Source organism: Nothobranchius furzeri, chromosome 15, assembly GCF_043380555.1.
Source record: "Nothobranchius furzeri strain GRZ-AD chromosome 15, NfurGRZ-RIMD1, whole genome shotgun sequence".
Lineage (NCBI taxonomy): Eukaryota > Metazoa > Chordata > Actinopteri > Cyprinodontiformes > Nothobranchiidae > Nothobranchius > Nothobranchius furzeri.
In genome coordinates, this window is record NC_091755.1 from 58,517,662 (window position 1) to 58,539,881 (window position 22,220).

General features: G+C 42.9%; 2 protein-coding genes across 4 annotated transcripts in view; one reads left to right on the plus strand and one right to left on the minus strand.

Annotated features, from left to right (window-relative positions):
* Positions 1-385: 385 nt before the first annotated feature.
* On the plus strand, positions 386-5,994 carry LOC107391084 (membrane cofactor protein). Its single transcript, XM_015968138.3, has 11 exons — positions 386-532; positions 602-811; positions 2,174-2,273; positions 2,348-2,421; positions 3,250-3,462; positions 3,577-3,768; positions 4,618-4,714; positions 4,793-4,866; positions 4,965-5,141; positions 5,513-5,702; positions 5,793-5,994. The coding sequence occupies exons 1-11, from the start codon at positions 481-483 to the stop codon at positions 5,809-5,811; spliced, it is 1,398 nt and encodes a 465-aa protein (XP_015823624.3). The 5' UTR covers positions 386-480; the 3' UTR covers positions 5,812-5,994.
* A 3,417-nt stretch (positions 5,995-9,411) lies between these two features.
* Positions 9,412-22,220, minus strand: part of scube3 (signal peptide, CUB domain, EGF-like 3) — a 107,058-nt gene continuing 94,249 nt past the window's right edge. For 2 of the 3 annotated variants that reach the window (XM_015968137.3, XM_015968134.3), the window contains 13 exons: positions 14,626-14,748; positions 14,393-14,509; positions 14,219-14,314; positions 13,982-14,098; positions 12,251-12,409; positions 11,944-12,147; positions 11,704-11,865; positions 11,450-11,617; positions 11,196-11,357; positions 10,914-11,111; positions 10,674-10,826; positions 9,891-9,970; positions 9,412-9,685 (listed from right to left, as the gene is read on the minus strand). In XM_015968137.3, coding sequence (XP_015823623.3) covers positions 9,533-9,685; positions 9,891-9,970; positions 10,674-10,826; positions 10,914-11,111; positions 11,196-11,357; positions 11,450-11,617; positions 11,704-11,865; positions 11,944-12,147; positions 12,251-12,409; positions 13,982-14,098; positions 14,219-14,314; positions 14,393-14,509; positions 14,626-14,748 — 1,892 coding nt within the window. In that variant the 3' untranslated portion in view covers positions 9,412-9,532. The remainder of the gene's footprint in view (positions 9,686-9,890; positions 9,971-10,673; positions 10,827-10,913; positions 11,112-11,195; positions 11,358-11,449; positions 11,618-11,703; positions 11,866-11,943; positions 12,148-12,250; positions 12,410-13,981; positions 14,099-14,218; positions 14,315-14,392; positions 14,510-14,625; positions 14,749-22,220) is intronic. The other variant, XM_015968136.3, reaches the window with a different exon arrangement.

The window sequence follows — 22,220 nt, forward strand, 5'->3', positions numbered from 1 at the left end:
GCAAAAGGATTCCCGACCAAGTATTGAGTGCATAATTGAACATAATTATTTGAAGGTTGACTTTTTTTTGTATTAAAAACACCTTTCTTTTATTGGTCGGATGAAATATGCTAATTTTTTGAGATAGGAATTTTGGGTTTTCATGAGCTGCATGCCAAAATCATCAACACTAGAAACACTAGAAACAATAAAAGGCTTGAACTACTTCAGTTGTGTGCAATAATCTAATATATATGAAAGTCTAATGCTTATCAGTACATTACAGAAAATAATTAACTTTATCACAATATGTTATTTTTATGAAAAGGACCTGCACACACACACACACACACACACACACACACACACACACACACACACACACACACACACACACACACACACACACACACACACACACACCGTGCCAGCCTTCCTCTATAAAGGCGCCATCTGTTACTCCTGCTGGCATTTTGATGCTTCCAACAGCGGACACCAGACATGAACACCGCTGAGACTGTCGTGTTGTTGTCGTTTGCTTTCATTGCTTTAGGTAACTTCCAGGAACTGTGTCTTTTAGCACTCGCGCGTGTTTTTCCATAGTGACTGTTGTTGCTTTCAGGAGCCAGCAAGCGCACCGCTCGGGACGAAGGTGAATGTTCCTCCCCGCTGGAGTACCCTCACGCACAGCTGCCCAGCAAGTCTAGGAGCGTCTTCAGGAGCGGGGAGAAGGTCTTCTACCACTGCGCAGAGGACTTCACCGCCGTCAAAGGGTCCCGTTCTGTCCAGTGTGTGGACGGAAAATGGACCAAACTGTCTCTGGAATGTGAAAGTAAGAGGAAAAAGTCACTTTTATGTCAACTAACATCAAACTTAGATGTAATTAATCTGTGATTGAAATCAGTCTTTAACACCCTCTACTGGCCAAAAATGATGTTCCTTAGATGGTCTCATGTTGCCCACATGGTAACATTCATGACTTTTTGTCTGTAATTTTATCATGTAGGCCAATTTGAAACTCTGAATTATGTATATTACATTTAGAATTATAACTTTATGTATAGATTTGAAATTAAAACTAATAGTTTTGGCTGTAGCTCAGAATTTTCCCTTAGAGTTATAATTTTGTTTTCTTAGATTTTCTTCTCAACGAGTTTTTCCTGGTTATAACACGTCTTTCACACCAGGGGTTAATGGTAAATGACCTGTATTTGTATAGTGCCTTCTTGGGGGGTTGTAGACCCCCCAAGGCACTTCACAACACAATGAGTCCTTCACCCATTCACACACACATACACACGCTGGTGATGATGAGCTAGGATGTAGCCACAGCTGTCCTGGGGTGCACTAACTAACAGAGGCGAGTCTGCCGTGCACAGGCGCCACCGGTCCCTCCACCAGCAGGCAAGGCGGTAAGTGTCCAAGGACACAACAGTAGCATTCTAGTCAGAGCCGGGATCAAACCTGCAACCTTCAGATTACTGGACACCTCACTGTCCCTCCTGCTGTCCCTGGTGGAAAACAAACCATACACAGACAACTTTAAGACCCTGTGACTTTTCTTTAACCTCATGTTTGACTTTGGTTTTGTTGGATCAGCCACAAGAAAACGATGTTTGTTTTTCTCCAGCGCCGATAATGTTGTTCTACGAGTTTTATGATAAAGTGCTTGGAAAGAGCGTGTTTGTACTGGACAGAATAACGTGTGTTGCTGTCAAAATTGTTGAATTTCTCTCAATTTTTTTTAAATAAAACTTAAATTTAAAACTCATTAAATTATTCTAAATATCAAATAATCAGACAATTAAAATACTAATTGTAATCTATTTTTTATTCTAAAAAACACAAGTAGAGTGTATTTGAATCTAATCTCCAGTACCTTTGAGCAAAAATAAAACCCTTAAATGGTCTACTGTTCTTTGGTTCAGTTGTACATCCAGAGTCAACATGATAAACTGCTCATTTTGTTGGTTTTAGCTTTACATCACAGTTCAGTTATGATAGTTAATTCACGTTATTTATTGTAAATAGCTACCTCTCCAGTTTTCTGCTCTTCTAGTTTTAAATGAAGTGTACAGCTTCCACCCACATAGTTGTGGTTAGGGTTAGGAAACAGGATTTGCAGCAGCTTGTATGAGATAAAATTAAAACACCCATCTGAGAATGACCATTTAATCTGTTTCATTCTTGACAGAGATTAGGTGTGGCAACGCTGGTGACCTACCCAACGGGGAGTTTCTACACGAAGGGGAAGGATTCATTGGAGAAAAAGTTTATGCTGATTGTAAAACAGGGTAAAATAAAGGAACTGAAGTGCAGCTGGTGGACATGACAGCTATTGTGTGTTTGACTGTGTTCTTGTTGACAGATATGCTCTGAAGGGGCCGAATTACAGGATATGTAAGAGTTCTGGATGGGCCGGTGAATTCCCGTCTTGTGAAGGTGGGCAGCAGAACAGGCTTATGACTCTCTGTGTGTGTGTGTGTGTGTGTGTGTGTGTGTGTGTGTGTGTGTGTGTGTGTGTGTGTGTGTGTGTGTGTGTGTGTGTGTGTGTGTGCTTGTAGGTGGCATTGTTAACCATGAGTAACAGCCTAAATGTGACGTAGATCCATTTAATTCATTAATTGTTTTCTTTTCCTACAATTTCAGTCATGTGTTTACTCATCATGAGCATGAATGCTGTCATCCATCAACAAGCTTCTGTGATAATTCTAGCTAACGTTTGACTAGTCCAATAATTTTCTAAAGGGGTGGAGTTGATGTCTTGAAAAAGTTATTCTAAAAGCTTAACGTTAGGCTGCTTTATCCAACCAGAAACCTGTTCTCAGAAGCATTTGAGGTCATCCGTGTTGACGTTTCAAATAGCTGAAGACATTAGAGGTAGAACTTCTCCTTAACCCCACATCATGATGCCACCACCACCGTGCTTCACAGTTGGTGCTGTGCTCTTAGTTCTAAAAGCTCCCGCACACCAAATATATTTCTTGAGTGGCTCATCTTTGTCTCATTGTACTATCAAACCTTTCCTCATAATATATCCGTCTTGCTCATGGTTGAGCTTGAAGCTTTTCTCATTTAGAACAGGAGCTTCTTTCTTGGTGGACACCTTCTCAGTAGATTCCACTGTGGACAGAGACACCAGTGTTCCAGTTTATACTATGCTTGTTTCTGGGTTGCCCCAGAAGATCCTAACTAGATTAGTTTCACCTACTGATCACTGCTCATTAATACATTTCTGTATAATAACTGAGATTTTTTTTGTCTCACTAGAGACCTGCACTGCCCCAACAGTGGACAACTCTGTGCAGAAAGGTAGTGTTTCAAAATACTTTGTGGGAGATATCATGAACCTCACCTGTAAGCAGGGTTTCCAGTTGAATGGAGCTCAGACGATCACCTGCAGGCCCTCTGGTCGGTGGCAGCCTCAGCCTCCGCGTTGTGTGGCATCAAAAGTTGAAACTCAACAGTTAACCGACCAGAAAGGTGAGTTTGTGTTCTACCTGATGACCAGTTGTGATTATTTGCTGTTGTGCAGTGGGATGGACTCCCAATCAAACTCCTGTTGAATCTAATCTTTTTGTAAAATCTGATCATAAGTTGGATGTCAAGCCCCACCAGCTGCCAGCGGCTCCAATGTCAGACTATCCAACAAGTACACCTTCAAGACATCGTTTTCCTCTGGTGATAGAGTCTACTACCGCTGTGACGTTGGGTACACTTCAGTTGGTGGCAGCAGGCTTCGTATGTGCTTCAACGGGATCTGGACGCCACTGACACTGATTTGTGAAAGTAGGAACATCAAAACCTTCTGTTTAAAACTTTATGAAAGCTTTTGAATTCTGAAAAGAAGTTACCGAATTATCATGTAGTCACAAAACTGTTGCACATTAAAAGATATTGGTTTTCAAAATATCTGAGCTGTGACCTTGTGATAACATGATCAGTTATTTCCTTCTTTAGGTACTTCTAAAGGATCGCTGCCCTGTTTGGATTCATGTCTGAGTTACAGTCAGCTTATTGTGCTTTTGGGCTGAATCTGATCATAGACTTCAAACATCTGGATTGCTGTTTAACCTGACTGGTGCAGACCTTTCATGTAAACTGCACTTACAGTTGGAAAACCAGACTTCAAAATTACTCACAGTTGTTTAGAGCAGTAGTAGCTCAGGAGGAAGAGCGGGTTGTCCAGTAATCAGAAGGTTGTAGGTTTCATCCCAGCTGAGAATGCTGCTGTTGTGTCCTTTGGCAAGACACTTAACCTGCTGGTGGCGGTCAGAGGGACCAGTGGTGCCAGTGTTTGGCAGTGTTGCTTCCATCAGTGCACTCCAGGGCAGCTGTGGCCACATTATATCTCATCACCACCAGTATGTACATGAATGGATGACTGATGTGTTGTGAAGCGCCTTGGGGGGTTGGCGCTATACAAATACAGACCATTTACACATTTAGTAGATTCTCAAGTGAGCAGGTTTTAAATGTGTAGCTAGCCAACACAGGGAAAGAAAAGGGAAGTAAAATTATTTAGAAGACAATAGAACTCTCACTGCCATGTATCCTGTCCTTTTGTGGGGTGATTGTTTATTTTGTCTTGCAGTGGACTTAACACAAAATTAACAATTTTATTTTTACTGTCAAAAGGGATGTCTTGTGGACATGCAGGAGAGTTTGAAAATGGACATTTTACTTATTCTGGCATACATTTTGGAGATAAAGCTACAGCTGTGTGTAATAAGGGGTAAGCATGATCCTCTGTGTCATTCTGCTCTCTAACATGCTATCGTTCCCTTTAATGTTTTTTTATTTCTCTCTTTAGGTACAGACTTGTAGGACAAGGCACTAGAGTGTGCCAAAGTGAAGGATGGGATGGACGTACTCCTGTTTGTGAAGGTGTGGTCAGACTACTCATACAGTTCATGAATAAGGGTGGTGGCTGGTGGTTTTCTCCAAAGTCTTGAGGTATCTCTAAATCACTGTTTTGCTTGCAGTCATAAAGTGCGAAGAGCCGATTAAAACAAATGCTGCAAGGAGAAACATCCAGGAGGCGCCTTACAGCTACAGTAACGTGCTCATCTATTATTGTCTGGAGGGAATCCTCGACGGACCATCACATATATGGTGCACCGAAAACGGGACATGGAGCGCACCGCCTCCACAATGCAAAGGTTTCAAAGCTCACCCAACAATCCACTTTTGCTATCAGCCACTGCTACCTGTGTGTCTGTCCCCCTCATGAACCACTGGGTGAATTTCAATGAGACTTTCAGAAAGTAAACATTGGACGTACGTCTACAAGTGCATCAACTATCTAATTCAATATGGCCACCACAGCCGACTGGTCAGTAACGGTCAGTTTTATAGATACTGAATTACAGTTTGGTGACATCACACAAATGTTCAAGTCTCCTTTCAAGTCCTTTCTCCATATAAGATGGTGTCATTTAAAAAGTCGGACATGAAAGTTGGTGAACAGTCCTGAAGCAGAACCAAGCCTGTTATTTAGCATAAGTAAAAGTGTGTTTCTTTGTTTTTACAGTTGTAACATGTCCATCACCAAACGTTCCTCACGCCTTCTGGGTGAACGGCTACAGACAAAAGTATAACCCTAACGACACGATCGACTCCTTTCAGTGCAGGAGGGGCTACACACTCAGAGGACCAAAACACATCACCTGCACTCGAGAAGGGACTTGGTCGCCTAAACTTCCCTCATGCCAACCACGAAAGTAATCTCTCTCTTTTATGTTTTTTCTGTATGATTTATTTAGATTTTCATTTCATTAATTCCTCCCATCTTTTGTTTGTGCTGATTTTAGCTTTAACTACAACGGCTAATCTGCAGTCTGAAGTGTGACGCTGCGATATTCAATCTAAGCTGCATAAAATCCTCAACAATAGCTGGCAGAGGATTAACAAGCAAAGCTAATGCATGCCATCGAAACTCATTCCGTTAAACTCTCCTTGTAATGACATTTTTGTATACCATCACTGTAAAGAAAATAAATGTGTTAAAACGAAGCTGAAGTACAGTATGTTTATTTCCGATAAGTGTCTTGAGCAGTAACAACTTGTTCCATTCTTCTCTGTACATAGGTTTTTTTGCCCTTTCATTTTTTACAGCTGATAGCGTGTATCATCTCTATAGACTAAACAGTGAGTGAGCATCTCATGAACAAACAAGCTACAAGAAAATAAGAACACCATTTCCATTCATTTAAAAAGACAATACAAAATCCAGACATTTCTTTACATGAGCAACGTTTCAAGTGCAAATTCATTATCAACTCCGATACACCAAAGCAAACTCTCGCTTAAAAGGCAACAATTAAAAAAGTTGCAGGAAAGCTCTTTCTGAAAGGAGGAGGGGACGTTTGGGAGAGTGAGTGGGCCAAATGGGTACACAGATTATCATCTGTGACAGAAATGAGCATCTTAGCCCAATAACTGCCCTCAAGTTTGCCAGTGAATCAAATTCCCTTTGTGTTTTCTGGGGCGGTCGGTGAGATGTGGTGTCCCATCAAACAGATTTTTATTTACATAAACAGGAACAAAACATAATTACATAAAATTGGACAAGCTTTTATTCTGTTCATGAAAAGTCGGATACGCTGGGTATTGGAGGGGATTATATGCTGAGACTCTTGACTTGTCCTTTTCTTGCAACATATCTTGTCTTCATTGTGAGAACTGTGGGAAGTGCCAGGTCAAGAAAATTCTGACATTTAGCGACATCAGAAAATCAGAGCTCACACTAATTACCTTGGTAATAGTGTGCTTTTTTAGTACAAAGCCAGGTAGGATTTACACTCTTAATGAGACAGTTCAGTTTTATTTAATCAGGGTTGAGTGGAGTATTGTTAGGTAGTCAATATTTTACCTGCCATAGGTAGGGGGAGACGTGGAAACCTAGATAACCCCTAACTCAGAGCAGGGCTCATAAACAAGTGAATTGCTGACTAAATTTATGGGATTTTTATAAGATATCACTTTTGCATGAGAGAGATTGTTGCTATTTTGTCAAATCAACAATATTTATGTTTCTAGCTACATTAGCTGTCAAAACACGAGATATGTGGTCCTCATGTGTAACTGACCAGAAGGGTCATAATTTGTCCAATATTTCTAGATCAATAGCATTTTAAATAGTTATTTATTTTAAAGAAGTAATATGTGGAATCTGCTGAATGTGATTTAGTGTCTTTTTATTCCTGTTCAGCTGGACAATAGTGTGGTCAATAGTTTAACAATACCTAGTTTAGTGTTTTCTGAAACTGCTGAAGCTGTTACCTCTTCTTTCCACCGGGCGTGAAGTGTAATGTAATAACAGTCTTGTAAATAATGTAATAATACCCGCAAGCTCCCTCCCAACCAGGAACATGTCAGATATGAAACGGGAAGGAAAGCGTTCCACGCCGCTGCTAAGTCACCAACACCACGCGTGACTTTAGAAGTCCAAACAATAACAAGCAAGGAGAAAGACAGCTGCGTGTCTGTTCTGTTTACATCGCCTATGGGGTTTCACAGGAAATGGTGTATGAATATCTGCACCTGACTTTTATTTTGAAAGTTTACAGTGCTTTTGTGTTTGACTTCCTGTCTGGCCTGATCTAAACTGCAGAGTTTGACGTGTTTTAGAAGCGTAGAGTGTCAAAAATAGACATGAAACATAATGACAGCGTCCTCTTCGCTTCTGGGGCGCGTCCAAAACATTACACTTTGCTGCCGGTGGAAAGGAACTCGTAGCAGCGAAGTACGTTTCGCAGCAGTTTCACGAAGCTTTCATGTCTAATAGAAAGGAGGAGTTAAGGTGTAGAGATGATGTATTTTATGAGACCTGATTCTTCTGAGGTCGCTGACTGCTGTCTGCAGCTGGTAAGATACAGACTACTCTTAACTACTCAACACAACCCAACTTCAACATATAAAATAAATCTAACTATACCTTTAAGCTAACACTTTCAATAGAAACCCATATAAGCAAATATTCCAAAATACTAATTTATCTCTCTGACAGAGACCAACGTTAAGGAAATTAGTTAGATTTTCACTAAAAATTTTATTGGTTTACCCTGTTTTAGTCAAACATGCTTTTCTGTGCACACCAATTATTTTTATCATTAACCTCATAAGACTAGCAACTTATTGAAGCCTAAAACGTTTGCACATAGTGTCTGGTAAATGTTTGATACAAGAAGTCTGAATAAGGCCGTAGTTTCCTTGAGGATCACAGCAGGGCGTGACCAGGATGAACACATGACAGGTTTATCCATTGCACTTTGCAATAACAAAGGAGGGATGGTTGATTCCAAATTTAGTGCACAATTCTACTCGACCCGCCCTTTTTGTCAGCGGTCTTTGGAAGAGCTGTCTTTAATGGGACAAAACATAAATGCGATGGGGGTGGGAGGGCGGGGCTCTTTGGATTTGGGACTGTTGGGAAAAGCAGTTTCCTTGGGAGGTTCTTGGTCGACAAATCGGGGTCGAAAAAATCCAACCCTCGTCTAATTTATGTTCATTATTTACAAGACTGGAATAAAAACAATAAACTGGAAGTCTACCGACAGGTACTGACGGGTTATAACTCAAACTCTGAGCTTTGTTTTAAACCAACAGATTATTAGTGTGCAGAGTATGTCAGAAAAACAATGGGACTGAAGAGTTAAAGTGACCTTTTAAAAAGAAGCAGCAAACATAAAGTCCCTCGAAGACATTACTCTCACTCTCAGAGACGTGTTCCACTAGGCATCACATCATCACATCATCTCACCATTATCTCACAAACATCCACTTAGTTCCTGGAATTGTAAACCCATTTTTTATGTTAGCTTTGATTTAACTCAAACAAAAAAAAGAAGAGGGGGGCGCAGAAGAAATGATCCGAAGGTCAGGAAACACGGTTACAGTCTAAACAGACAGAGCAAAAACACAGATTAACTGTTTTAACAGTAAAAGCCTTGAAACCGCTCTAAGAGCTCAAATATTTTCCAGACTTTGAAGGACTTGGAACACAGCTGCAACGTGAATTAAACAACTGCTCCTCCTGGAGGACAGCACGCGGACACTGGAGATGGGACCAGAGTTACACAACACTTACACAACACTTACAGTCATACTTGGTGGTAAAAACAGGAGCTGGAGGTTGCATCACTCATTTAGACAAACACAATAACAAGCTCTATCAGGCTCAAACGGCATACACAAAAATGTCACCCCTACTGTCTGAAATAGGCGTGTGTTTCCCTCTTCTCTTAACAGTTTCATTGCTCAACACAACGAAGCCCAAACCCACTCAAAATGCTCTACGTTGCCGCTAAATGCGTAAACTTGAGACTGCAGACCTGCAAACTGGAAATAAACCTAATAAAACAAATTCATTGTTTTTCTCCCACCCCCACAGGTCTGCCTTGTGTTTATTAATGAGAGAGAGATAGCAGGTGTTGTGTTTTTGGAAGTCCAGCCAGAGTTGTGGGAATGGGGGCCGATAAGGTTGAAGGGGGTGTGAGGACAGTGGACAGGGGGTGGGGGGGTGATGTGATGCACCAGCAGCTGCTGAGTTTTACTTGTACGGCCGCAGGAAGGCTGAGACTTTGCTGCTTATGAGGCGTATGAAGGAGCGGGGAAGCATCTCGTTGGACTCCCGAGTGGTGTACTTAAAGTAGTGGTTCGGGTTGGCCAGAACATCAAAAAGTGTCTTAATCAGTTTTTTATCCTGCAGGAAAAACAAACAGACTTTGAGACGTTCACTCAGACACATGCCTGCTCTAAGCCTCTAAAGCTGTGACACAACTCACAAAGACAAGCTACACAACCGTAAGGTTGTTAATGAAATACAAATATTGTCTCACAGATCACATCGACGCATTCCTGTAAAAACAAGCTGATATGTGGGTGAAAAGGGGAAGAGCTGCACAGACCTTGAGGATTTCTTGATGGTTTTCTGAAGCGTAGAGCCTTCCATCTCTCACGATGTCTTCTACGAGCTGCTCATAGTCCTCTGAAGTCAGAGAGACAGCAGGACGTGTTACGTATGCACACAATCATTTACTGTTTGATGGGATGTTTCAGACTGCTTAATGTGAACAAATACACAGGATCATAAAAGCGTCTGCTACCAGGGGAGGGGCTCAACACACACCTTGTAAAGTTTAATTGCTGCGAGTAAAAGAAACTCCAACTACTTGGAAAAAAACTGGGATCAGACTGTTTCCTGAGTCACTAGACATTTTTTTATTTGTTTTTAAGGCAAAGTAACTAAATACAAGAAAGAAAATCAGTACTGTGGAAAGGTTTACCTTACAAGAAACAAACTCCTTGAATACCTTTGGGAAGTTTAGAGGTCTAACCTAACGCCAACCCTGTCGGTTTCTGTGGTACATCAGGGTCAGTGACTCTAGGAGTTAAGCTCCATGTGACTATCAGCACCTCCGGGCGACGGTGGCACAGGAGTTAAGTGCTCGCCCCGTAATCGGAAGGTTGCTTAAAACAAACAGAATTAGAAAATAGCGTTTGTAGCCCCGCTGACTTACATGGATTTATTTCGTTCTTCCGGGGACCCGTGGTGCGGGAGTGACTTAGGCTCCCTATGGGAACGTTTACTTTGTGAAGTGTCTTGAAATGACTTGTCATTATTTGGTACTATATACATAAACTGAACTGAATTGATGCACACGGCACTGGAGAACAAGGACGCTACATACCATCATAAGTGACGTAAGGGATCTGGAAACCTCGGGCGCTGTTGGCCTCATTGGACTTGAAGTTGATCCACAGACGCCTGGAGCGAGCTGTGAAGGCGATCGGCCGCTCGTACGTCTGACAGGTCTCGTAGGTGGTGATGGAGGTAGCTGACCCTTCCACAAAAACATTGATCAGATGTTTGTTTACTACATGCACTCTGAACTCTAATGCATCTACAACCATAAAAAAGAGAGACTCACAGTTCTTCCTCATAACCAACACATCTCCGCACTCATCTTCCGAAGGAAGGAAAATCTCAGGGACCACGATCAGGATCTTGCGCTTGCTGGGTGGGTTGATGTTCCAAATACACTCGACATTAGCAGGATAATTACCGGGATAGTTGGGTGACTCAATGTAACCCATTAACTCGCCCATCTCGCCGCCACATTGCCTGTCTAGACGTACACAATCCAACCAAATTAGATTTAGGCTCATGTTAAGTGCATATAAAAACCTAAAACAGTCATTTTCTTGCTCACTTTTGCACTGAGAGACGCTCGTGGCACCATCAAAATCAGTGGTAGTGTTTCCTGGGCAGGAAATGCAGTAGTTCTGTCTAAACTCTGTCTGATAGGTCCCCACCGGGCAGCGGATACACCGGTGGACCGTGGTGTTGTAGTAATGACCCGGAGAACATTGAACTGCAGGATACAAATGAAGAAACACTTGATGAGGTTGTTCCAGTGATTGCTTTAGGTATAATTATCAAAATAGTTCAAATAAATAACACAACCTTTAACTTCACAGTCATGGAAGGAGCTGGCGCCTTCCCTCTTGGTGCTCAGTCCTCCGCCGCAGGGAAAGCAAAGCGTCCGGCCCAGATCTGGCTGGTAGGTACCCTGAGGGCATGGCTGGCAGGGTTTGAAGCCATCGTTGGAAAAGAACCCAGTTGAGCACTGGCCTGGATTAGATAACAGGGACACATGTTTGTTTAACGAACATGAAAACAGATGCAGGTTTCATTTTGCCACTGAGACTTTAGCCCACCTGCACAGGAGGAGATGTTTCTTGCCCCCATGGGCCCATGGCCATCGCTCCCAGGGCAGAGGTCACAGGCCAGCTGCCCCTCTTTCTCCTGGAATGTTCCAGGTGGACACTGGACACAGCGCTCCTGTCCCCCGTGGTAATAGGATCCAGGCAAACATTTAACTGAGAGAATATCCACAACAGCTTTAGTCAGAGGCAGGCTAATGCTTCTCAGGTCAGAGTCAAACAGATTGGTCTCACCACATCCAGCTCCGGTTCTCTCTGAGCCAGGGGCACACTGTGCCTGGGTGGGTGCAGCCTGAGGAAGCTTTTGGGCCACCTCGTACTCCAAACCTGCAACTCTGATGAGGAAACGCTCATGGCTGATGGATTTCTTCAGAGCCTTGATGTGCGTCTTCACCTGCTTCTCCATGCGCTGTCGCAAGCAGCTGAGGTTACAATTTTCTGGTCAACAAGTAACAATGATCACTTTAAAAATGACTTTGACCAGTGATGACATGTGTTGCATGAAGTGACAGAAAGTTCAGCAGAAGGTGGGATGTCTGACCTGTGGTGTCTCCAGGTTTGACCTCAGCTTCCAGCTCCAGAGTGATGCGTGTTACCTCTTTGTTGGAGGGGTTGCGAGTGTGTCGCCCTTTGGCTTTCTTGGAGGAGTCGCATGTGAGGTTGACAAATGTTACCTGGCAGTTGCTGGAGAGCTGTCCTCCTGTAGACGCAGAACTGTTATATGAATGCATCTCATATTTGCATGTTGACTATTTAGACTTTATTTAGAGACTTTTTTAAAAGTTTGTAAAAATATTTATTCTAAATTTACTTGACAGATTTACACAGCATGCAAACGGGTTAAACATCATGTAAAACCAGTGAAAGACTGCTGAGATTCAATTTGGTGCAAAAGATGCTGAAATAGTAGTTGGGTGCGTTTGAAAGGCTGGAGGAAATAAAATCACCTTGCAACTTATGCTAATTAGAATAAGTCCAGGAGCAAAACTGAAAATTAAATCAACATAAAAAAGTCTTCAGCACAGGTTATGCCGTCATCATGCTGGTGTGACCCGTCATGGGATGCAAAAAGGTCCCTGACATCAGGTTGTGCTTTCTTATACAGGTTGGCATAGACATGATAAATGGCCCGCACTTGTATAGCGCCTCTCAGAGTAAGGACTCCAAAGCGCTTTACACTACAGTGTATCATTCATCCATTCACACACACATTCACACGCTGGTGATGATGAGCTACGATGTAGCCACAGCTGCCCTAGTGCGCACTGACAGAGGCGAGGCTGCCGAGCACAGGCGCCACCGGTCCCTCCGACCACCACCAGCAGGCAAGGTGGGTTAAGTGTCTTGCCCAAGGACACAACAGCAGAATTCTCTGTCCGGAGCCGGGATTGAATCTGCAACCTTCCGATTACTGAACAACCCGCTCAACCCGTTGAGCTACTGCTGCCCGAAATGGACATATTGGGTTTGAATAGCACTAATGAAGGAATAATAAAGTGCAAGATAATGATTTTTCTGCATAATAAGGATGATGAAGATGTAGAAGCTGGATAATCAAAGGGATAAATTGCAAAATCATTACAGACAAACTCCTTAACAACAAAAGTGTTTAAGGCTGCATGGTGGAGCAGCAGATGCCATTGTTGCATCACAGTAAGACAGTTGCAGGTTCGAATTCCAGCTGTGGCCTTCTGCACTGTATAAACCAGATATCCTACTGCATGCATGGGTTTTCCCCGGGTTCTTTGCTTCCCTCCCACAGCCCAAAGACGTGTCAGGTTAAGTGGAGAATATGTTGTCCCTAGGTGTCCATCCATCCATTTTCCTCCACTTTTCTAGTGTTGGGTCACGGGGGCAGCAGCTTAAGCAGAGAGGCCCAGACTTCCCTCTCCCCAGCCACTTGGGCCAGCTCCTCCGGGGGAATCCTAAGGCGTTCCCTGGCTAGATGAGAAACATAGTCCCTCCAGCATTTCCTGCATCTTCCTTTAGGCCTCCTCCTGGTCGAACATGCCCAGAACACTGAAGGCATCCTAACCAGATGCCCGCCACCGCAACGGACTCCTGTTGTTGTGGAGGAGCAGCAGATGAAACTATAGGTGTCTATTGAATCTATAAAGTTTTGCCATCTTAAAATAAGTTAAATATGTAAAAAAAAAAACATCTTAGCAAAATAGAAAAGAAAAGAAGGAATAAAGCAAAACCTGACATGGTTTATATTATTAGGTTTAGAAATATTTTCTGTAAACTGCAGCGTACACTAACTAATACTGACCCGGTCCCAGCATCCGTCCCCTGTCCTCGGTCCGACCGGTCAGCTTCGGGTGCAGGTGACATTTGGCGTTTTTAATCTTGAAAGAAGCCGTCTGCTTGACTGGAGGCGCCAAAGTCTCTACAGACAAACACAGCTCAGTGGGTGGGAGAGCACTGAAGCAGCATCATGCAAGATGAGTGTGCTCAGATTTTAAGGAGCGGTTTCATTCATGAATAAATAAAATGTCAGATAACAAACCTATGCAGCCCTGACTGTTGCTGGTGTTGTGCCTGGCTGGAGGCTTTCCTGTGAGATTGGGGATCCCACAACTGACAGAGTAGCTGTTATTTGTTCCTGAAAGTGTTCACATGCAAGAAGACATCATTTCTAGTGTCCATTGTTGGTTTGCACTCTGACTAGAGGACCACATACCTGCTAGATAGTGCGCTTTGGAAGCACAGGTGACTGAACAACTCTCCGTTTTGCCCGTCTTGCTGCAGGTCAGCACGGCTTTTGGTGCGACCAGTCCAGGAGGGCATTTCACCAACTCTGAGAGGAAATAAAACACATATCAAATCAATGGATGTTAAACAAGCTAACAAATGCTGCACAGCTATGCGTGTGTGTCTGTGGGTTCACCACAAGGGGGCGGTATTGTTCCATACCCATACAATCCTTCCTGTTCCAGTGAAGCTTGTGCCCTGGTGGACAGGTACACTCATAACTCCCCAAAGTGTTGATGCAGCCATATTTACAGCCTCCACGATTTATACTGCACTCATCAATGTCTGAGAAAAAAGCAAAAATTTATGGACAACATGACTGATTGTACAGGAAGGGTTTTTAAACCAATCAGGGTGAAGGAAATAAATCTCCTTTCCTGGTAAAAAGTTAAATTAGAAACATTAGAAAACAATGGAATCAGTCCAAAACGGTAAGGAGCCAATCTTTTACAGTCTATCTGTGGAAACGCGTCTATGTTGAACCTCTACAGCTGTGAGGGAGTTACTGTGAGCTCCCCCCTTCCCCCCGTAATGTGCTTGCGAGGAAACACAAGTAAATTCTTGTTTTGATGTCACCCACATTCAATTTCATGGTCAGAACCTCTCAGCTCTTTGGGAAGGAAGACTTGTGGTAAGCAGTAAAGTAAAATCACCTTTTCAAACACACGCTGAGCTAAAACTGCTACAAGCAGCCGGGATCCAGATGCAGTCGGGTTTGCAATCGATGCCAGACAGAAAATCTGTTTAGAAAACAGAGCCGAGCCTTCAGCAGGCCGTGGACAAGCGGCACAGACATCAGGAAGGAGAGCGAGATAATGGCAGTGATTGATGATCGGGTCTGCTGATATGAAAAGCTCTTCCTTGTCTCAGTCAATTATTCACCCCCGAATAAAAACAGCCTGTGTGCTGCTGCGCTCTTTTAGGATGCTGATGACTCCATCAACTGCCTGAACTGCTTGGAAGCGCTGTGAGGGGCGTGCTGTTCATCTTCTGCATCAAAGCACTCCATCCAAAGGACAAAGCCCTCTGATGAATATCTGATGGAAGAGGAGCTCATCTGCCAGTGGCTGACATCTTTTATCTTCTAACATTTCTCTCCAGATCTCAGTGTGCTCATACAGCTACGAGTGTTGAGACAAGCTGAGAGAAAACGGGCTGATAAACTGACATTTAGACACCAAGGAGGAAAGCTAAGGAGTTTGTGAATGAGTTCATCAGAACGTGTTTAAAGTTTCTGTCTGATGAGCTGAAAGCACTTATCTACCTGGACAGACTCATCTGTATCTTAACTTTTAGCAACAAAATTTGAAGGGAACGGTGTGAAAATATTTCTGTAAGGCCAAACATAAATTACAAAGCAAAGAATTCAGTCAGCGCAGGTTTGAGACCATTTTCTGACCAGATGAGCAGAAGAAAGTTTTGCTGGTGTTGAGAGAAACCGGCTACCTAGCTCACACCGGAGGAATGTTAACCAGGTTTGGCACAATGCTTGACAGCAGGTCACTGACCTAACTGTCTTTGTTAAGGATGACTCTATTGTGTAACACTGAACAGGGCTTTCTGGACTGTTGGGCAGCTTTATTTCAGCTGATAAACTTCACCAGGAGTAACAGAACCTTAGCCGTGGCAAGGAATGAAGAAAGTATAACTTGGAGGACCATAAATCTCTGGGGGTTATCTAACAGCTCTGACAGCGGCGCTGAAAAGCAAGAGGAAATCATTCATCACCAGCTCACTCAACAATGGTATGGAGAGCCCTTTACGCCAGGCCATCTTCACTCCTCTCAGCAGCTTAGTGTGGCCTGATCATCGTCCATCAGGTGAGCAAAAGCCACACAAATCCAATTCCAGGGCATTTATTCCCCGAGCTGACAGCTAATACTGCTATCTTTGTGTGAGAAGGCTCTCCCAAACCTATTAAACCTGTTTGAAATACACCATTGTGTGTGTGCGTTTCCAAAAATACGTATAGGAAGTATACTCAGCTGCAGCCTCGCATCAATTTTCTTTAAACCAGTATCTCTTTGAGTTGCAATGGAAACACGAAAATCTCAGAGAAAATAGGCAAACAATCAGGTGGAATCACTCTAAACAGGTATCAGGTGCGTCTTATACCTTTTTTAAGGATTTTCCTTGTTTTGACCGAATCAAATCTGGCATGTGATGACATTTGCAAACAAATTAACAGACGTGTCACATTTTCTTGTACTTTAGTCATAAAAGTCTTTATCATGTCTAAATTTGATCTCAATCCACTTTATTTATTTTCCATTTTGGTTGCCTATCCCTTCCAAAGTTGTCTACATGTTAGGATCAACTGAAGGGCTCCAGATCCTCCATACATCTGACACCTCGGACTCTTTGGAGAATTCTGAGCAAAGCGAAGTCAAGCCTCAGGAGGGATTCTCAGATCCTCACCAGTGTTTCACATTAACAATTCATTACAAACAGTTACAGCCCGTGACTAGCTTGTCACATTCCACTTTTAGTGAGTCTTCAAGAAAATTTAAAATATTATACTTCAAGCAGTAGCCGTGACAACAGAACGTAAAGTAAAAACATGCTGCATACCTCCATTCAACTCGTGTCAACTAGTGCCACAGCAAATTTGTGTTTCAACTGTCTACGCCATTTTTTGTCTATCTCTAATTACTGTGACACCCTTTGGTGCAGAAGACAGTAGCCAAGTGATAGTATGGACTCAATCAGCCACTGCCGGAGCACCTCGAAGTGCTCTGGCGAGCCGGTTGGCAGATCTGATGTGCCCTTACACATCTCCTCCTGACAACAAAGGTTGTTTCTGCTCCACAGCACCAAGACCTCCTGCTAATTTCTCATCAATGTGGTTGTACATCACCCTGACGGACCAGTTTCCAACACATTGCCCTTCTTTGAGTTCATTCAGTACATATAGTCTTTTTTCTGCTGCCAATTGTAGAATGTGTAGATTTGATTTCTGAAATTGATTTCCTGCCTTCAAGGCAGCCAGCTGTTTAAGCTCATTTCAGCCTGTTAGATCTGCTCCCTGTGACTATATGAAAGGTAAAGTATCAGAGGAGGATATGAGACGAAGCAAACACATATCCTCATAGGCTTTATCTGCAGCCTGAATTACCCACTGATATAATGGAGATCCACTGTTGGTTATTTTATAGAATAACTAAAACTATGCTAAATGGATAAACAAAAAAAAGTTACAATAAAAAAGGATTTCTGCACAAAAAATATGTTCATAATTCATCTTTAAAAAGAAAATGGCTAAAATCAAGAGTGCAAAAATAAAAAAAATGTTAAGCCTCATTTCCACCAACTGTTTTGGCATGGGGTTAGGGAGGATCGGCTCGCTAACTCTTCTGTCCCCATTGGCACCCTTCTGTTGAAGATCCAGAAATTTCTGGAGAAGTATGGTTAGGGCAGAGCAACAACACTGTCCACCGATTGGGGGCCAGAAATACGTCACTACTTGCAACAAGCAAAACACACCTCGAAGTTCCTTTGGTTGTATTTTCATTAGTTGTTCAAGAATGTGAGAAAATGCCAGCAAGTAGCAGCAAGTTTTGGTCTTCTTCAGAACTCCACACATCCTCAGCATCATCTTGAGAGTCCACACGCAGGAGGAGCTTGACGGATCAGTAAGAAAGTTTTTCCCCCCCCCAGCAGAGGACAACCAAAGGGTTTGGGCGAACGTCAGAACGGTGTCAGGCCAAGCTGAAGAAAGTAAAGCGCAATATAGAAAAGTTAAGGAAAGGAACAGCCGGAGTGAAAGTGTTATTTTGGGGGGGTACACGGAGGTGCTATGAAGTGATGAATGCTTTTTAAAGCCACAGAACGCTAGACCAAGGCAACGAGGCAGGCCGCTGGACTCAGCGACCACACTCTGGAGTCACTTGTGGAGCCTGCTGGTTAGCATTTATTTTCTGCCTTTAGCAGCACAAAAATACAGAAAAGTTGTGCAACTTGTTTATAAAATCACAGATGACTGTTTATTTAACCCCACCTGCCGACATGAGAGCCTAAACTGCGATAGAAATGCTCACCTGCAAACCCATACCGGTATACACCGCCGACGGTCACCCGCTGAGCACCGCACCAGACCCGGCGCAGTAAACGAGATATAAAGCACCCAGATATTGGTCGACTTTAGGGGAGTGTAATAACTAGAATTTGGCAGTACGATATATGTCATGATAAAGGGAAGACAACACAATTTACTGTGAGACTAAAAACAGTTTTTAGGACTGGATTTCATTAAAAACTCAGGCCAGATGCTTCCAAGACAAGTCCTGTGTAATAAATCTAAATATCGATTCAGTATCAAAACACAAAATATCCCAATATTTCAGTTTATCCATATTTTATTACACCCCTAGTCAGATGAGTTGACAGGGGTGTGTCAATGGACCTAAATAATATCAAATCCCTTTGTCTCAGAGGCAATTTCCTCACGTCAATATAAAAATTCACAAACGACATTTGATTCATCAATTTAGCAGAAACTGCACAGAGACATAGCAGTTGCATGTTAAATAACAGCACTGCTTGAACAGTTTTCCTCCATCGTTTCTGGCGTTTATTAGGTGTAGAAAATAAATGTTTGGCTTTGCAATACGAGTAGGGTCATTGGCCGTACGGTTGACACACAAACAGCAAAGACACTTTCATGAAAACTAAACATAAAAGTGAACCTTTTCAAGACCAACTACAGCTCTTGTTACTGTGAGTGTAAGAAAACCTGCAGGGTAGCAAACATGTTATCAACCACATCTGGCCTGTTTCAAGCATGGTGAATGGACCGCATTTATGAAGCACGTTATAGTCTTTTTCACCACTCAAACAGCTTCTAAACTACAAGCCATAGCCACCCATTCACTCACGCATACACACAGCCTTTCACAGACTGGGGGCAACATGGGTTCAGTGTGTTGCCAAAGGACACACTGGAGAGAAACTGGAATCAAACTGACAACCTCTCAGTTGGCAGAAAAACTACCCTACTGAGACACAGCTGCACGTCCTCGTTATCTTCTCCATTAGCTACCCATCTTTGGCTCAACCTTCAGTGCTGACCTTCATTTGGTTTGTAGGAATAAAACCATGAGAGACAACCTTTAAAGAAAGATAAAATGTTTATAACAGCGTGAGAGCCTCTCTCTCTCTCTCTCTCTCTCTCTCTCTCTCTCTCTCTCTCTCTCTCTCTCTCTCTCTCTCTCTCTCTCTCTATATATATATATATATATATATATATATATATATATATATATATGTATTTATACATCCATCCATCCACCCATTGTCTGAACCTGCTTGTCCATGTAGGGTCGCAGGGGGACTGGTGCCTATCTCCAGCGGTTAATGGGCAATCAGGCGGGGTACACCCTGGACCAAGTGCTAGTCCATTGCAGGGCAACACAGAGACACACAGGACAAACAATCATGCACACACACACACACACACACACACACACACACACACACACACACACACACACACACACACACACACACACACACACACACACACACACACACCTAGGGACAATTTAGACAGACCAATCACACACACACACCAATCATACACACACACACACACACACAGACATATATATATATATATATATATATAACATCCATGCCTGTGGTGGAATTGTTCATGCTAACGGTTAGCTTAAACTAGCTGAGACATTCTCTGCTGATTCCAGGACGCTAAGCCGACATCAGCCTTCCTCGTCATGAGTCAAGATGGGTGAGTCCATGAATGCTAATTCACAGTATGACATAGATCTGTCAGACTTTTCCAATATTAGCGTTTCACCATCTATTTTACATCAGAACTAATGCAGAAGATAGGTGTAGGAGACTGTTTTCATGTTCAGCCTGCATGAAAAACTCAAAATGACTGATTATAATCAGAAAAAGCATTAAAAAAATGCTTTTTCAGTCACCCACACCTTTCATAAAACTACCTTCATGGAAATGGAGGGGGAGCAATGTGCTGAATAGACCTGATTAGGAACTGTTATAAAGTTTCTTGATTATGTGAGTGAACTGGCACTTTGCATCTTTTATCACAGGGATAGAGAAAACTAACATATCATTAGGTCCACAATTGTCCTGGAAATACTCACGAGTAACATCTTCTTTGACCAATCAGACAAATGAGATTGAGGAGACTGAGGACAGTTTAATGGTGTCGCGGGGACCAGGGGATGAGGAGCTTGGCATTGTGGGCCAAGGAAGGGGCGAGGGGTGAATTGTGTGGGGTATGGAGGTGGGCCATGACAAGACGGCTCAGGGGTCCCCGTGACCACACCAGCAGCAGTCCAAAAAACGCCTCCTCCATTTTGTCCAGGCAAATAGTGAGTGAAAAAGGGGGCGTCCGTCGAGCTGTCTGAAGATTGTAAGGGATGTTCAGAAAAATGATCCATTAGTCATAACTTTAGCTCTGTGTTGGCCAGAGAAGGGATATTTAAGTTATCTTCTGGCTGAAGTGGCTCTTCAATAATTTTACAGGATTGTTGTGTTTTGTTTTCTTGTTCTTTTGAATCTTTCTGTACATTTTCTTTGTTATGGTGAGCAAGATGTTCTCCTTTATGATAGCTGGCATACTCTATGACGATTCCCTGATTTGGCTCCTCTTGTCTTTTGGTGTCCTTTCAGGGCAGGTGGAAGAACGATGCAGGATATGCAGACGGTTTGAAAGGAAAAGTTTCACCCCAGACTTGTTCAGGTGAATCCCATCTAGCCTGATAAAGTGTCTGTGGTCCCAGAAAAAGTTAAAAAGATCAAATAAGTGAACTTTCTCTCTGTTCCATGCAGCATATAGCCAGCTGTTCAGAGCCAACAACCTGCTGAATCTTTCATCGCCTCTTCTGACTGGTAATAACAGGCCATTGATAAAGACCTTGGTTTTCAGAGAGATGATCAATAAAGCAGTAAAGTCCTGCTTCAGCATGTCTGACCCAATGTCATTTGCACCAACATACGGGTGAAGATTCTCAGTAATCCAGGTCATGGGAATCCAAAAGGGTTCAAATGAAGCAACTGGACTTCTTTGGTTTCTTGAAGATGTTTCGCTTCTCATCCGAGGAGCTTTTTCAATTCAGACTGAAATATGGGAGGGTCAAGCTTATAAACTGTAAGCTATTGTTGCTTAACAAGCTGAAACTACCAAAGAACACCTCTCCTCCCACCTCCTGAAGAGTCTGGGTTGTTTTGATTAGATGCAGTAGAGTGTGACCTAGATTGTTAAGATCACACCCTCATGTCCTGTACCACTAGGGCGGCCTAAAGGGCCCAAAGTGTAAACTGAAGACACTTTCTGTCCTTCAGCTTCTCCAACACATTTCCAGTGTGTAGCAGTGTGAGCGTCCTGTCATAGTGTCCTGATTGATCATGTGCTCTGGCTACTTGGTCAAGGGGATGCCCCTTTGGCTGACTGGTAAGTGACTACGTGAATCTCACCCAGGAGTCTGGGGATCGAATCCCGCCCAGGCCCTCGTTTCTCCACCTTGCCATGTGTGGTAAACTGCTGTTGGAACAACCTCATTTTAAAGAAACTGAAATTAGCTCAAATGAGATTAAGGGGCAATTGTTTTGAGACCATCCACCATTGTTGGATGGTCTCCAGAGGAGGGAATACCATGTATGTGAGAGATGGTTGACAGCAATGTTGTAAAAACTTAAACAACTTTAGATTTAATAAGCATGCATATATCCATCCAACCGATCATAAACTTGATAGCAGAAGTAGAAGTATG